The 15,053-nt window shown below is 49.0% G+C and overlaps 1 protein-coding gene across 9 annotated transcripts in view; it reads right to left on the bottom strand.

Moving 5' to 3' along the window:
- ACACA (acetyl-CoA carboxylase alpha) overlaps window positions 1–15,053 on the bottom strand; it is a 121,936-nt gene that overhangs the window by 6,121 nt on the left and 100,762 nt on the right. For all 9 annotated transcript variants that reach the window (XM_065646888.1, XM_065646895.1, XM_065646894.1 and 6 more), the window contains 4 exons: window positions 14,160–14,256; window positions 13,359–13,494; window positions 7,874–8,051; window positions 6,170–6,282 (listed from right to left, as the gene is read on the bottom strand). In XM_065646888.1, the coding sequence (XP_065502960.1) occupies window positions 6,170–6,282; window positions 7,874–8,051; window positions 13,359–13,494; window positions 14,160–14,256 (524 nt within the window). The remainder of the gene's footprint in view (window positions 1–6,169; window positions 6,283–7,873; window positions 8,052–13,358; window positions 13,495–14,159; window positions 14,257–15,053) is intronic.

Genomic DNA, 15,053 nt, shown 5'->3' with positions numbered 1-15,053 from the left:
TTTTCTGCTTAATTTAAAAGCAGCGTCTATAAAGATTTTTGACTTCTGAACCCTGTTCTCCTGGAAGAAAGAAGGTAACAATGAGGAGGGGGGATAAAGAGTGATTATCCCATCATCGATCGTTTGTCAGGAGCATTTCTTATTCACTGGACTATTGTAAAAAGCTAAGCTCTCGATCAATCCTGTAAGCCCCCTGTACAATTAAATATCTTGGAGTGGTTTTCTTTCTTTCCTAGTCAGATCTTGAGGCCTCGGGGTTTTTCAGAAAGCTTTATTTATTTATTTCTCGGCGAAAGAATTCTCCTTCCACAAATCTTACACTGGCAAGGAGAGGGGACTTAAAATATGGGATTCCTTTGCTCTAAAGGTACTTGACAGTTAATGAAACTGTTCAAGTTTAAATCATAGGAACATTATAGACCTCTAGGTATGGATCAGCTACTAATCAATAGAGAAACAAAGGAAGCGTCTCCCTGAAACGGCCGCATTACGGCGCGGACACAAAGTGCAGCGGTTCGGGATGCAGGTGGGCGCGCAGGTAAGAGCAGGCGGCGACTGAAGGGAGACGGACCGTGCGTGGCCTTCCTGGCCCGGCAGGCAGCGCAGGAAACGTCCCGTTTATCTCAGACTCATTTCTGAGGTCAAAAAGCACCACCCAGGGTCCCTGCCCGGGAGGGAGTCTTGCCGAAATGCCCCACACCCTATAAACATCCTTCATTAAACCCTCCAAACAAACCTGGTTAAACCAACAAGACCTAGTTTAAATCACACATAAGAAGTATTTAACCTGAAATGTTCCCAGATGGCTCCTGGAAGCGGCTGCCCGGTGGTGCCCGCCTGTGCCATCGTCCCCGTGCCATTGTCCCCGTGCCATCGTCCCCGTGCCCGCGGTGACACCAGCCTCCCTGTCCGGCTGCCACAGGCTGTCGAGGTCACAAACTTTGCTGCACGTCCCACAGCCCGTAATGGCCCCCAGTCCTCGGGGGGGTCTCCGTGCCCCGGCACACGCCAATAAATGCCAAAAGCTCCGGTTGCCAAAACGAGCCCTTTGGCCACCCGCAGCGGAGCCGCGTGCCGCGCGCTGCAGCAGGGCCAGGCCGGCGCGTCCGCAGCCCGGCACCGCTGGGAAGGCTTCGGTCGTCGTCCTCCTCACGGACAGACGGAAACGCTGCCGCAGTAAATCCCCGCAGAGCCCTCTCCTGTAAAGCACTCCGATACCCAATATCCATTTATACTCCTCTCTGAAAGTAAAGGGGAAGCATCGTGGCAGGGAAAGCAACACCTAAACGATTGTGATTGGTGTCCCACCAAACAAACCGCCCCGGGCAGGCGGCGCTGGCCCCGGGCAGCGAACGTCCCACGGCCACAGCCGCGCTGGCAGCGACCGACCAGCCTCTAACAACCCTCCTGCAGATGGGAACGGCTCGGCAGGACCATGAATCACGGCTTCCCATAACGTTTAGTAGCAAAGTGCTTTTTTTAAATATGACCAGTTTAACAGGTTAGACAAAATGACTTCAAGAAATGTTATTGTAGGTTCCCTCTGATTGCAGAAAGCCGGGCAGCTTCTGAATCAATGTGATGGTTTATGGTTTCTAAGCTGTTACAACGTGGGATCTGCTCCCTCAGCCTCGGCGCAAAACCTCAGCACGGCCAGACCTTCACTTGCCCATTTTGTTGCCTCTTCCTCAAACCCAGACCTGGGCAAACCCGGGATCAGGGCCCCGGCCCAGCCAGGCCGGGCAACGCCGACGCTCCGGGCCTGGGCTGCTCGCATCCATCTTGGGCAAATTATCCCGCACCTACGATTTTCAAAGATGACTTTTACCATATAAATTGTAGCTATAAGAGCATTAATAACAACCAATTATCTTGATGTTACAATTACTATAGGCAAATTGGGGGATTTTTTTTTTTCCCCAGGTAACACCAAAAAGACCCAGGTTAAGTTCAGTTTATCTCGGCATCTGCTTGTGGCCGTTCTTTTCAGCAAAGCACTTAAATCGCGCCGTGGCATGTGCTGGACGGGTCCTTAGGAAACTCAAGTACAGCAGCTACTCTGCACCCGATGCCATAATTAAATGTCCATTTTAACCCTGGTTATCACCGCCCCATCTAATTTCCACACCTACAACAAGAATCCTCCTACCTGAATCTCACCTCCTCTGCCTTTAACCAAGCTCTTGCCAGCCAAGAACTCAGTGGAGGCAGCAGGAACGCGGCGCGCGTCGGGGCCGCCCCGGCCCCGCGTCCCCCACCCGGCTGGAGGGGACAGGGAAGGTCACCGGGAGCCGCTCACGTCCCCGCAGAGACGGGCACCGTCGCTTGTTTCTTTAGCTGAGACTGCTTGTAATTGCTTCACTAACTATTCAGCAGGATTTATGTTATAAAGGTGCGATATGAAGTAGCAGTGAAGGTCACACACACCCGTGACACGGGCTTGAAACCTCCCCGTCCAGCGGCCCCGCGCGACGCTCCACCCGGCGCTCTGCAGCTCTTGGCTGCTGAGCCCCCAGGCTGGCATCAGAGAAACAGGCAAAGCGTGGCAGGGACGTAACGCCACAAAATTCCTGGTTTGGGGAAACATCTACAGCCCTCCTGGGATATCCAAGATGCCAATTGTCAAGAAGGAGCTGACAGAAACCAGTATTTGCTCTCCTAGACTCATGATTGTGAATTAACATCAATTTAAATGCAGCAGCACTCGCACGCAGCAGCAGTTACTGGAAATCAGCATCGCCCAAAAAGACAAAGTTACGACTTCGTGAGATACGGAACCGCAGCAGCAGCGTTTTCCTTAGTTATTGCTCAAGAAAACACCCGGCATTTTGATTAATTACAACACTGAACAACCAACCAACCCCCCTCAAAAGTAATGACCGGACTTCAGAGCTGCAATCTGACCTTCTGAGCTAACGCGGAGTTCTGGGTTCAATGCCTGAGTGTTCACTCATTATTTGGAAATCTCAGCGAAGTTTTGCGGAGGCAGCGGCGCGGAGCGAGGGGGACGCTCCCCGCGGCTCCGGCTCCGGGGCCGTGCGGAACCCGCTGCCTCCCCAGCGTGTGGCTGGACAGCGGGAGCCGCACGCTCCCACCGCGCCTCGTACAGCACTCGGGCAAATGCAAAACGGGCACATCGGTTCTAACAAAATTAAAGTGCATGCTGGCACTGGGGCATCTATTCCCTAGATCAGCTTAAGAGGATATTCACACTATGACAACACGTATCAGGCGATGAACAGATGCTTCCTGTTTACTATGAGATAAACACCTGATAGGAGAAATGTGAAAATGTAACGGCCAGTCCTGCTCTAACTGGAGCCATTTTGCCATTCCTTTCATTCATATTCCACCAAATTTTTGCGTACGTTCCACTGTCCACCTGACACATTACGTGCCCAGAAGGTGCATGACAAAGTTAATTTTTATTCCACTCCTACATTGTAATAAATAAACAAAATATAATTGAACCACCATATCTTTAACGGCAGCATGAATGGCTCCCGCGTCCGGCAGCCGCGGTTCTCCCTGCGCCTTCGGGGGTGGAATCGGCTCCTGCAGGACAAGGACCGTCCTGCCTTCCCTTCCCTGCTCCGCGCCTTCGCTGCTTCAGAACAGCCCAGCTCTGAGTGACATTTTAATAAAACACGGGGCTAATAAACATCTCAGCGACAGTGCTGGAGAATTGATAATGAACAGATTTATGTCAAATTATTCAATACGTGCCAGCCCTTCTCTGCTCCCGCGCTGCCCGGCCGAGCCCCGTGCCTGCGGAGCCGCTCGCCCCGTCCCCACCTCGGGGAGCACCTCCCTGCGCCCCGATCCGCGCAGCCCGGGAGGGACGGCAGCCACGCAGGGGTTAAAGAGAGGCAGTGAACCCCCAGCTAATGAGTAAGAATTCAGCAGGCAGTGTAAGATAAATGGAGCTTTCTCTGCTTCTGCTGGAGTCAGCATGAACTGCGGCCCTGCGGCTTGTTTGTGGCAAATGGAGTGCGCGAAATATCAAAGGGCAGTGATCCAGAAGAAGACCGACTTTGACAAATTTTAAATTGGCCAGAAAGAAAACCAGCAAAAAAAAAAAAAAAAAAATTATGCAATTCACCGTGTCCTGCAATCTTGGCTTTCCTGCTATGGTATGGAATTAGCGGCAAAACAACAGCAATGATCGCCCGATGTTGGGAGCAATTACCAGCCATCTAAGTGAGATGCTTATCAGTGACTGGAGCTTTTAGAGCTCTCTGTATGTACAGTTGTAAGTGACTTGCTCTTGTGTTGCAGTCATTTTAATTAAAGTGTATGGAGTTTGCTGGGAGTAATTACCCTGTAGAGGAAGAGGGGGAAAAAAACCCCTGATCAGGCTCCTGCCTCCTCACATGGCACGCATTGGATTTTTGAGACAGAAAACCGTACCCCTTCTTTCTCCCTGTATTTTTTTGCGGGGATGCTGGTGCAGTCTCACCGGTGTGATTCAAGGGGGCTGTGCAGGTGTCCCACACCCCCTGGGTGACAGACCCTCTGCAGGGGCCACCAACAGCTGCTCTGCTCACCCTGATCTTCCACTGCGTCGGGATTTACACACTTGAGCAGCCCCTTTGTGCACAGCCCGTGACTCTGCTCCTGGGGAAGGATTCATCTGGCAGTCAACACACAGAAGACTCCGGTTCTTTGTAGGTTGGTTTGTTCATTGGCAGAACCGGCACTTTTTATGGTGGGCTGAAGGTAAACGCTCGCAGAAATGGCGCTCCTGCTGTAATGCCATTTATCTGCACGGACCAGAGCTGGCAGCTCAGCGTATTTGCCTTCTCTAATCACACATCTGATTTCTCCTTCCCCCGGGGACTCGCACGGGAGAGGCAGCTCCCCTGTGTCAGACGTGGAGGAGCAGACACCCAACGGAAGAATCTCCTTGCTGCAACTGCAAACATTAAACTGGTTTTTCAGTCCAGCAGAGCGCCGCAGACAGGACAGCACATCCAGCCACCGGGGTGCCTGCGTCTGCTCCCTCACGCAGTGACACACCGTGGACACGAGCAAGGTCTGAACTCGGATAAAACTGCTCCTTGTGCTGCTCTGCAAAACTCAAACCCCTCCTAACCTGCTTCTTGCCCAGAGAGCCATCGGCACAGTAAGAGAAAACAAAGAGAGCATCAAAATATTGTCATTAAAAAGGCGAGAAAATGTCTTTGATGATGCCAAAGACATCACCGAGAACCCAGTGTTCGGCACACTGTCTGATTCTAAACACCCTTCACAATTATTATTCTCTTCCCAAGGCATATCAGAGTGGTTGTTTTGTATATAAATTGTTGCACTGCCATAAATTAAAATAAAGCCAAATAATAAAATGTAACTGCGGCAATAGCCACGATTTATCAGTCATTTGCAGAACACTTTTCCTCCTGAAGGATCCCAAAAGGCTTTATAAATTCAAGCCATACCCACACAGTGCGCTTCTTCCACAGCTGAAATGTAGTCAATTTTGGAGGTAAAAAGAGGCTCTGTAAGATTATACTCTTACAGTAAGGGCTAGTAAAGAACTATTTCAAGAGTCTATTCCCCTGAGAGAGTACATATCTGATATTAAGTGCGTTCTGCTGAACGCTCTGTATTTTGAGTTGCTCTGTGTGTACCAGGCGCCGGGATCATTTGGGGCACAGTAATAACACAACACAGGCAGTGACGTGCCGGCCACTGCACCGCAGATCACCCCACCTTACTGAGGAGGGGAAGAATATTCTGTATTTTCTTCAAACTGAAAAGCAGACAGGTGTCATTATCCAAAACTACCTCTGACACAGTGATAGTCAAGCAGCCCAGAATGTCTTTGACCAAATTCTGACTTGGCCCACGAGCTTTTAACGAGCTGAGCAATTGCTGAGATGGAAACCAGACTCAAGCATCTGTAGTAAGTGTCTGTTCTAAGACCCATTCAATAAAAAAAAAAAGAAATTGGTTCCGAAAGTCGCTATATTACACACACCCTAGGTACGCTAAACGCGCTTGAATATCACCTCTCTTACATGTACATACATGCAGCTTGTCTCATCTGGTTTTCCTCTCAAGTTAGAGGACAGTAATAGAAATTCCCATGAATTTGAGAAAATGCCTGAGTGCCCTTTTGCAGCCCCCCAAACCCCAGCAGCTGCGGGTGATGTCCCAGCACACGTACCCAGCCGCTCCGCCAGCCGCGTGTACACCGGGTCCACGCGCCTCATCGTCTTCACCAGATCCTTCCTGCGGAACTTGATCTCTACCGTCCCTTCTGGCTCCAGGATTCCTCCTCTGATCAGCGACGGGAAAAGAGAAAAGAAAGGCACTTTCAGGTCATCAGACAAGGGGAAACACAAAATGGAATGGTTCAATGTCATCTAGAAAGTATGTAAAAAAAAAAAAGAAGAGAAAGGGAGGAGGGAGACAAAACAAAGAGAAAGAGAGAACAAGAAAGACAGAATCTTAGCTATTATGTATCCCACACCATGAACGCACACCAGGCTTCACAGAAACGCGTCTGTCCGACAGGATCTAGTGCAGCCGGGACAAGCAACGCTCTCGGCAGCCGCTTTAAAGCTGTGACCTGAAAGCTCTTTCAAAAGGCAGGTAAGCTGTACAAAACCAACCAATTAACCAGCCATTTTCATTAGAGATCTGCCCACTGCCTGGGTTAAAGACAGAGGAGCACGTGGTTTGGATCTTGGGCTGGTAAATAAAACCACTTCAGTCTTTAACTGCGACGGCAGGAGTAAAGACAAGGAGGAAGGTGAGCGCTGAGGGTCATGGCACATCAAGAGCGATGAGAATTATTACAAATGTGTCATGGTACTTAGGGACAGGATGATGTATTTTGTAAAATAATCTCCTTCTTGGCTACTGGAGCTCAAGAGCTCTGGAGTCCAACTAGAGCCCTGCAAAGCACACTCTGTCCCTCCTGCCGTCCCGCAGAGGAGCGGGGCAGAAGCAGCGGGAGTTGTTCCTGCACACACCCCAAAGCCACGTGGTGTGGGGAAGGCTCCACGTTTCCAACCAGGAAAAGAACAGCAAAAACTTCCAGCTTCCAGGAGATGAAGATTAGACAACATTTGCTCAAGATGCAGGAAATACCGGGGTAAGAGGCTACACGTGTCTCTGTCTCTCTTCTTTAGAATGGAGAGAGCAGCAAACATCCCATCAGGAGCAAAATTCAGCTGAGAAGGGCACGGGAAATGGGCATCTCCTCAACTCTTCCCTGCATACACTTGTTCTTTCCCCTGCGGCAGCTGCCTGGGAATCTTGCTCTGCTGAGATGGAAGGACTGGAGAGGACGCTCTGGCAGCACGATATTCATGCTGTGCCTCTACACGCCTTCCTCCTATCTGCTAGCGGCAGCCCAGGCAGGGCTGGCTTTTTCCTCCAAATGATTCAGTGTCTCTACATTTTAGAGATTCTTTAAAATATTTGAAAAAAAACTTCCAAGAGTTTGCCTGTAATTTTATATCCTGAACCACCAGTAACCAGAATAGACGAGTTGTATTTAATTTCAAAAGTGCGACTACCCAAGTGCCCCTGTGACAGATAGTACAACACCTGGGGATTTTAGAGTACACACCGACGGTGAAAGAAAACCCTAGAGCATCAACATCTCACTGTGCTTTGTGAATGTCGGTAATGAACCTTCAGAGAGGCTGGCTCACACCGGCTACAGAATTTACCCACCTAAGTCCGAGTTGGGAGACAACCCGAATTATTCCGTGATCACTACACAGCAAGCTCCCCCGAGACGGGTTACAACCGGGAAGGGTCAGCAGCCGCGTTTAGGGACAAAGTGCCCCGCTCTGAACCGATTGCTCCTCACCCGGCCGGGGAATGATGGGTGTGAGGGAGGGGAAGGCGGCCGTACCTGCTCTCGCGGTCCGCGTACATCTCCATGTGCCGAGGGTTAATGGTGGGGTCGATCACAGCCCAGGATCCCCCTCTCAGCTCCGCCTGCGGTGGGATGTAGATCAGCACAGGCTGTCGATATTCCCTCAGACCATCCACGATGTAGGCACCGAACTTCAGCACCTGGTCATACATGTCTGTGGAAAAAGGACACAGCGCTTGAAGCTGCAGCACGTCAACGCTTCAGCCCTGCCGCGCTTGGTCAAACTGGGGAAAAAATACAATTATTCAGCTCTTCTAACCACGTCCCGCTACCAGACTGCAAGCTCTGGACCTGGGCGAGAGGGGCTGAGACAGGAGATGTTCCCACGTCAGCCCCTCAGCTCCCGGAGCCTCCGCTCGCAGCTCTGCCCCTCGGGGCTGGTGTTTCTGGTCTAAGTCCCAGCGCAGCTGCCCCATTCCCGACCTGCTCCCCTGGACCTGTATCATGATCCGTGCAACGCGCGTGGCGCACCTGACGCAGCAGAGCTTTTGCGGAGCTTTATAAAAATGAGTATGTGGGAAGTGGGAAGGGTTCAGATGTGAAACGGCATTCTTCTCGTCTTGCATTAAAATTTGTTTAAGGTATTTTGCTCAAAATTAATAAGAAGAGCTCCACTGTGTAAAGACAGTACATATCAGCCCCAAAGGTGATTTGAATACAAGAGAAAAAAGGAAGGCAAAAGAATTTATATGAGATGATATAGTTTATAAAGGATACAGTTTATAATGGAAACAGGCACCCTTGAATATATATATATTGTTACACATAATTATATATAGAAGTATCAAATTGGATACACAAGAAATGAAATATACTTATTAGGATCATCTAGTTCATCTCTTTGTTCACACAAGACTGTATCCTACGTTTCTTTCTCAGTGCTTTTCAAAGCTTTTGTTTAGAAATCCCAAACAATAAATCTACTACTTCTTTAGGGCCATTTCCACAGCCAAATAGATGAAATTTTTCTCAGTATTCAGCCAAATTTCCCCTCCTTCCCCGTCCCCCTTAATTTCCTACTGCTGCTCCCGGTATCACCCTACAAAATCTCCCCGCTCCTCCGGGCTTGCTCTAAATAGCTGTAGGCTTCTCAGTGTTTGGGTTTGGTTTTGCTTAGACACGCTATAACTATTCATTTCTCACGTCTCCCAGGACAGTATTTTCAATCCCCTTCATAATTTCTGTTCTTTGCTTAGTGCCTCCCAGTTTCCCTGAGTTTTTCTGGTCACTAAAATACCAGTGCAGAGAGCACAGACACACACGTGCTGCCCTTCAGCAAGTCTTAAAACACTGAGACACTTTCATTCATCTAAAATTCTGATATCACTTGAAAACCCATCATTTCTGCGGAACAAAGAGACTCCAGCCAAGGTCCCCTTGTCATTTAACCCCCCCTTTAACGATAAGCGTTAACATGGACATAGTTAAGCACTGAACTCTTGGGGAAATACGCACACCAACATATACAGAGCAAGTGAGACAGGGTGTGGGGGTGTGTGTGTGTATATACACACAGATACATATATATTTGCACCACAGGCACTTATGTGACGTCTCCAGTTCACTTGCAAGGCCACTGTCCAAGTACCAAAGAAAAAGAGTTTCACATTCTCTATGAAATGTCAAATGCTGATGGATGAAGAGAAGAACAATTTATCTCCTCTAATTGCAACTAAACATAAATTCTGGCAGAGACAGTGGAGACTGAGAACCAAACAAAACTCCAACCTTCTCCTTTGTCCTGGGCAAAGAAAAAGACCTCAAAAGGGGTGACAAATTCATTCCTAATTATACAATTATTTTATTATGTAGTGCTAGTAATAAACCACTTGAAGTACTTTCAGCTAATTCCAGTGTTAAGAAAATAATTGCTTGATTCAAATTATTTTAACTGAATTAATTCTTTACTAGACATTTTATACTAGTGCTACATAATAAAATAATTGCGTAATTAGCAATACATTTTTCACTCCTGCCAAGGGTGTATATTTTACTCAGGTTAAGTGTAGGAAAAAAAAAAAAAGTGCTACTTGTTTGAACAAGACAGAGAGAGGAAGAACAGAGGAACGGAGAGAAACGCGATGTTTTCTGTGCATCGCTCCAGATGTGTCAGGTTTCCCGGGTGGCGGCAGCAAGGCCAGGGAGGTATTTCTGCGCCCACAATACCTGCAGGATCGGACTCCCAAAGCCATCCAGAAACGTGAACTTTACTGTCCTGCGGTTCCGTCCACAGTTACAGCTTCTGGGATCCTGCGATACAGCAACTCCTCCTGGCACATCCCCGCAGCCTTAGTTTAAGGTTTTCTGTGAGGATTTACATCAAGTGCTGCTCCTCGTGCAGGCTCAGAACTTCCACGGAGGTTGGAACCTGCTGCTGCACCCTTGGGCTACCAATACACCCCAATACTTGCAGATCTGGCTGTAAACTCCTCTGCTGCCGAGGATTTCCCCTTTTCCTACAGTAACTGCTTCCACTAACGGAGACCGAGTTTCGCTCAAATAAGGGAGAGACACCGAACCCGAGAGTCACCAACGCGGGGTCCCCGTGGTGCCACGGCCGGGTTCCTGCTCTTCTGCGGGGTTTTTCCCTCCCGCCATCTCACCTGTTCCATTTGCCTTCGCTTACCACTTCAGCAAAGTGGGGCTCTTAAAGAATGTGTGTGTTTAAGAGGTAAAATACAAGTAGAGTTGATGAAGATCACAAAAACACTGAAAAGACGGCCCAGGACACCTGCCCGCAGTCCCCACGCCCAACCGGCACAACACAACCTCGCCCATTCCCGTTAACATCATATTCGAGTGTGAAGCCGTAAAACCTCTGCCATGCTGTGGCTGTTGCTTCTTATTTGCAGTTTTGCTGCATTCTCCACTCTTACAAAGGCAAACAGGGCAGCAAACGTAACTGCTGCAGGCAGGATGCTGCCAGGTCTCTGTGGTGCCCACTGCTCTGGGCTTGAGCTGCCCGGGCAGACTTTATAAATCGTTATTACTGCAACTAACACGCTCTTTTAAAACAAAACCCAGTTGCTTCCACCATCACCCGTGCAGCAAAGAGCACCACACACGCACTCAAAGAGCAGGCTGCTTGCACAACTGCTCTTGCAAAGAAGTTGCTCACGTTGAGACTGGAAAAATTAAATTTTACATTTCCAGTCCAAATTTAATTCCTGTATTAATTTAAACTTCAGCGTAAGAAGCCACTTGCCAGACAGAAATACTGCAGAAGCGCTTCAGAAGAGCAGCGGCGTTGGTTACTCAGCAGGGCAGGCGGTGTTTGCAGCACCAGCCTCTGCTACACACAGCCGTAAAACCTGCTGGAAGCTGCTCTCATTACACTGCGTGTGTAAATATTGGCACTCGGATGCATCAAGCGCTAGAAAGGCTGCAGACAGCTTTGTGCATTTCCATCGTGTCGGGCAGCGTGCCCCAAACCTCCGAAGCTGGAACGGATCTCATCGGCTTGGCTGGATTATCGGCCAGGACCTGGAGGTAACGCCAGGCGCAGATCAGCTGCGGACACGGAATGTCCCTCGTAAACCCATTACACACCAGCAGCGCTGCCATTCAGCACCCAGGTAATCAGAGATTTAAAACAGCCTTTCATTCCGCTAAATTTTTTTTTATTGTTATTTATAACCTGTCCCAGGAAAAAATAATAAGTAAAACATGAAAAACCAACTGCGAGTGACCCTGTAGCACAAGCAGCGCTGCGGTTTAATGTCGCGGGGATTTGCATGCTATCAAACTATTCATTCTGAGTCCAAGACCCTGGTGCTAATTTCCAGGAAATTTCACGCTTGATGTCTCCCCGTTGTGGGTCACTGCCGGTTCGCCTAAATAAACCACTTCCAAATGGCTCCTCCATCTAAATATTCAAGCCAGTTTTTATAATTTAATTTTGCATTATGCTGAATAGCCTTCCAGCCAGCCAGAGCTCATTGGGGAAACCACCAATACCATTGTGATATGCCTTTATTTATGATATTTATTTATTTATTTTACGGCTTGAATTAGACCTCCTAGGCCGGCTAGTAAAGAGGGTTTTTTTTTTTTCCTCTCTTTTTTTCCCCCCTCCGCTAATGTCAATTTTCAGCATAGCAAGAGCTGTCTCTAATCTTTTCCTACTCATTACACACAATTTTGGAGTCATTTTACCCACAGTGCAGTCGGCTCCTGGCAGTGTGTTTGTGTGCACTGAGGGGTGGCATAATTGTTTATTTTCCCTCCCTGCATAATCCGCAGCCAACACTGAAACCAAAACTGCAAACAACTCCCTGAGGAACGCAGAGGGTGTCAGGACAGACCCAGGGTTGCTGTGCAGGGCCTGACACGAGATTTCCAGCACATAAGATGCAGGAAAATGCAGGGACCAAGGTGCAAACTGCGCCGGCTCCGTCCTTCCCTCCTGCTCCTGCTACCGCCTGGGGATACACAATAGAAATATTTGCATCTTCGTGGTGCCTTTTCCTCCTCGGGCTTCTGGTCCCAACTCCAAAGCTAAACCCGGTTTCTGAGGAACCAAACAAAGGGCACTGGCAACACCGACAGATCTTGCAACAAATAAGGCAAAATAATATTTAACGAATGTTTGGTAAAGTTCCATCTACAACTTCCCCGTTAGGTTTTGCGGTAGGGAAAGCAGGTCACGGAGGGAGTGCAGCAGCAGCACACGGAGCAGACACCGTCCTGAAAGGTATCAGGTATTTTCCAGAGGAAAGAATTTTGCCCTCTTTTGCCACCTTTCACCTTCGCATCTGCAAACTCAACGGCGTTGCTTTCTGCCCTGCTAACGAGACAGCAGAGCCAGGCAGCCCTTATCCCCCTGCTGCTCCTCAGAGCAAGAGCTTTTACCCTCTTAGCACACCTGGAACTCTTCTTCTGCGTTTGTTAAGTGCCACATGCAGGTAAGGGGCCGTAATCTTTTCCTTAGTTTACGCTATCGATCTCACATTCTTGGCACTTCCCAAAATTTCAAGCAGCAATATGTGGTGCAAAAATCTAACTGCTGGTATATTAAGCGAGCAGTTTTGTACCTGTTCATAACAGCACCACCACAAGAGCCAACTGGGAGACAGTCCTTGATAGGACAATATAACAGTAGGAAAAATCACCAGTGAGACGATGTTTCCACTTGACAGAATATGCCTATACATTCATGATATGCAATAATGTCGGCTTATCCGGCCCCAAATTTAAGCTGAGGCAGATGGCTATAAAGCTGTCCGGGCAGAAGAGGTTTCTTGAGACAAGTGTGTAACTCGCCCAGGTTGGCAGCTGTACATTTTGTCAGCAACCAGGGTTAACATCCAACTACCTGTTCTCACTGTGGATTATTTGGCCAGTTCCCATAACCGTGTGTGAGGGTTCATACAGAGACACAACCGCACCGCTTGTTTTGAAAAGAACTTGCTCTCAGATCTGCTCCTTGCAGCACTGGCAGGGGATCCAGACGGCTGGTTACCTTTCATTCCACCAGAGAAGCCTCTCCAGTTGGCAAAGACCATGAGCGGCAGCCCCTCTCTGTTGAAGTCATTGATGGCCTGCGCAGTCTTGAAGGCAGAGTCAGGGAACCACACCTGGCCAGCCTGCTGGATTATCTGTTGCGAAGAAAACAGACTGGTAAGCCTTGAAACACATTAACCTAAGAGTTAGCATAAAAATATAGAAATGGATGCAACGTGGAATTAACGACACGGAACGAAGTGCGTTAAATGCTTAGGAGCTGTTTGCCCACAGAAAAATTGGGACAATTCTTTTGTCACCAACATCAACGGGAATGTTTACACTGATTTAGCTAAGACGACGAATTGAGATGGGATGGAAAGGCTGGTACTACAACTGCTGTAAGAGGTGAAGGACAAGAAGAGAGAGAAAAGGATGTACAAAGTGGAAAACCCCAGAGAGAAGATGCAGGGCCAGAGCTGTGAAATCAGGTGGGAGAAAAGCAAAATGTCAGAGCAGAAAGATCACAAAACACTTTGGTCACTGCAAGAGAACAGGGAAATTATTTTTGCTTGCCAGATCTCCTGAGCCCCAGTCCCTGCACCTCACTGAAGTCACAAGAGGAGCGGGACCACTGAGGAATGTCTCCTGGATGAGCAGCCAACACAACTGGTCTCTTACTCTCCCAGAAACTGCACCGGCACCTCACCGAGGAACGGTTACACTTTTTGTCCCACAGTTGGGGAAAAAAAAAATCCCAGCAAAACACACAGAGACACTGCAGAGGACAGACAAGCAACCGAGCACACATCCAACCCACCTTGGCCTCCGAGTCCAGGTTCGCCGGGTCAGCAGGGATGCTGAGCTCCACCGTCCGCGTTTCTACGGCAACTACTCCGACAGGTATTCCTCCCAGCCTGGTAACACACGAGACAAATCAAAATTCCTTTTTTCTATTGTTACACAACTTGCCATTTTTTCCAATTTGCGTCAAAATACTCAAGAGAGACAAATAATGCAAGCAAATGATGAAGAAGTGTTCTGGCCTTTTTGAAGAGTTTAGGCACACGGCAGGAGAATTTCAGAGCAGAACTGACAGTTCTCAAAGCAAAACCTAGTCCTAAAAATTAGCACATACCTCGCTAAAAATTAAACAGAATAAACCAAAGCCCAAATTTGGTCTGATAATAGCTACATCTCCACCACCCTTCACCTGCTACCACACAGATTTTGACACTGAGGGTCTTGACCACAAAAAACACACATGAAGAGCCACGGCTTCCCAAGCCCTGCTCTCCCAAGCACCGTCAGCTGATGAAACACATCCCCAGGCTGCGCGCCCAAGCGATGCTGATGTCTCGGCCACCCAGAGGGTTGGGGTGAATAGGGGTGAATGGTTTGGGTTTGCACATCTGTCTCCTCGCCAGATGTTCTGCTGCAGGGCCACAGGGTGGGCCGGAGCGGAGGCAGCGGGAGGATGCTCACGCTGCCGCCCGCTGTGACACAGGAGGTGGCTCGTCTCGCCTGCGATGACAAGCGGCTGCTCCCAGGACAGTCCCAGCAGAGCCCGCGCTCCGTGCGCAGCCACCTCGAGCCGCAGGCAGGGAAAGCGACGGGGCCCATGTGCACCAGGGGGTTGAAAATACTCCCATTCGCTATGATTAAGAGTCTGCCTAGAAACCCGTAATTGCAGAAGCCGTCTTAAATCGGTAAC

The sequence above is a fragment of the Caloenas nicobarica genome, chromosome 17 (assembly GCF_036013445.1).
Source record: "Caloenas nicobarica isolate bCalNic1 chromosome 17, bCalNic1.hap1, whole genome shotgun sequence".
Lineage (NCBI taxonomy): Eukaryota > Metazoa > Chordata > Aves > Columbiformes > Columbidae > Caloenas > Caloenas nicobarica.
This window is presented reverse-complemented; position numbering and strand designations above follow the sequence as displayed.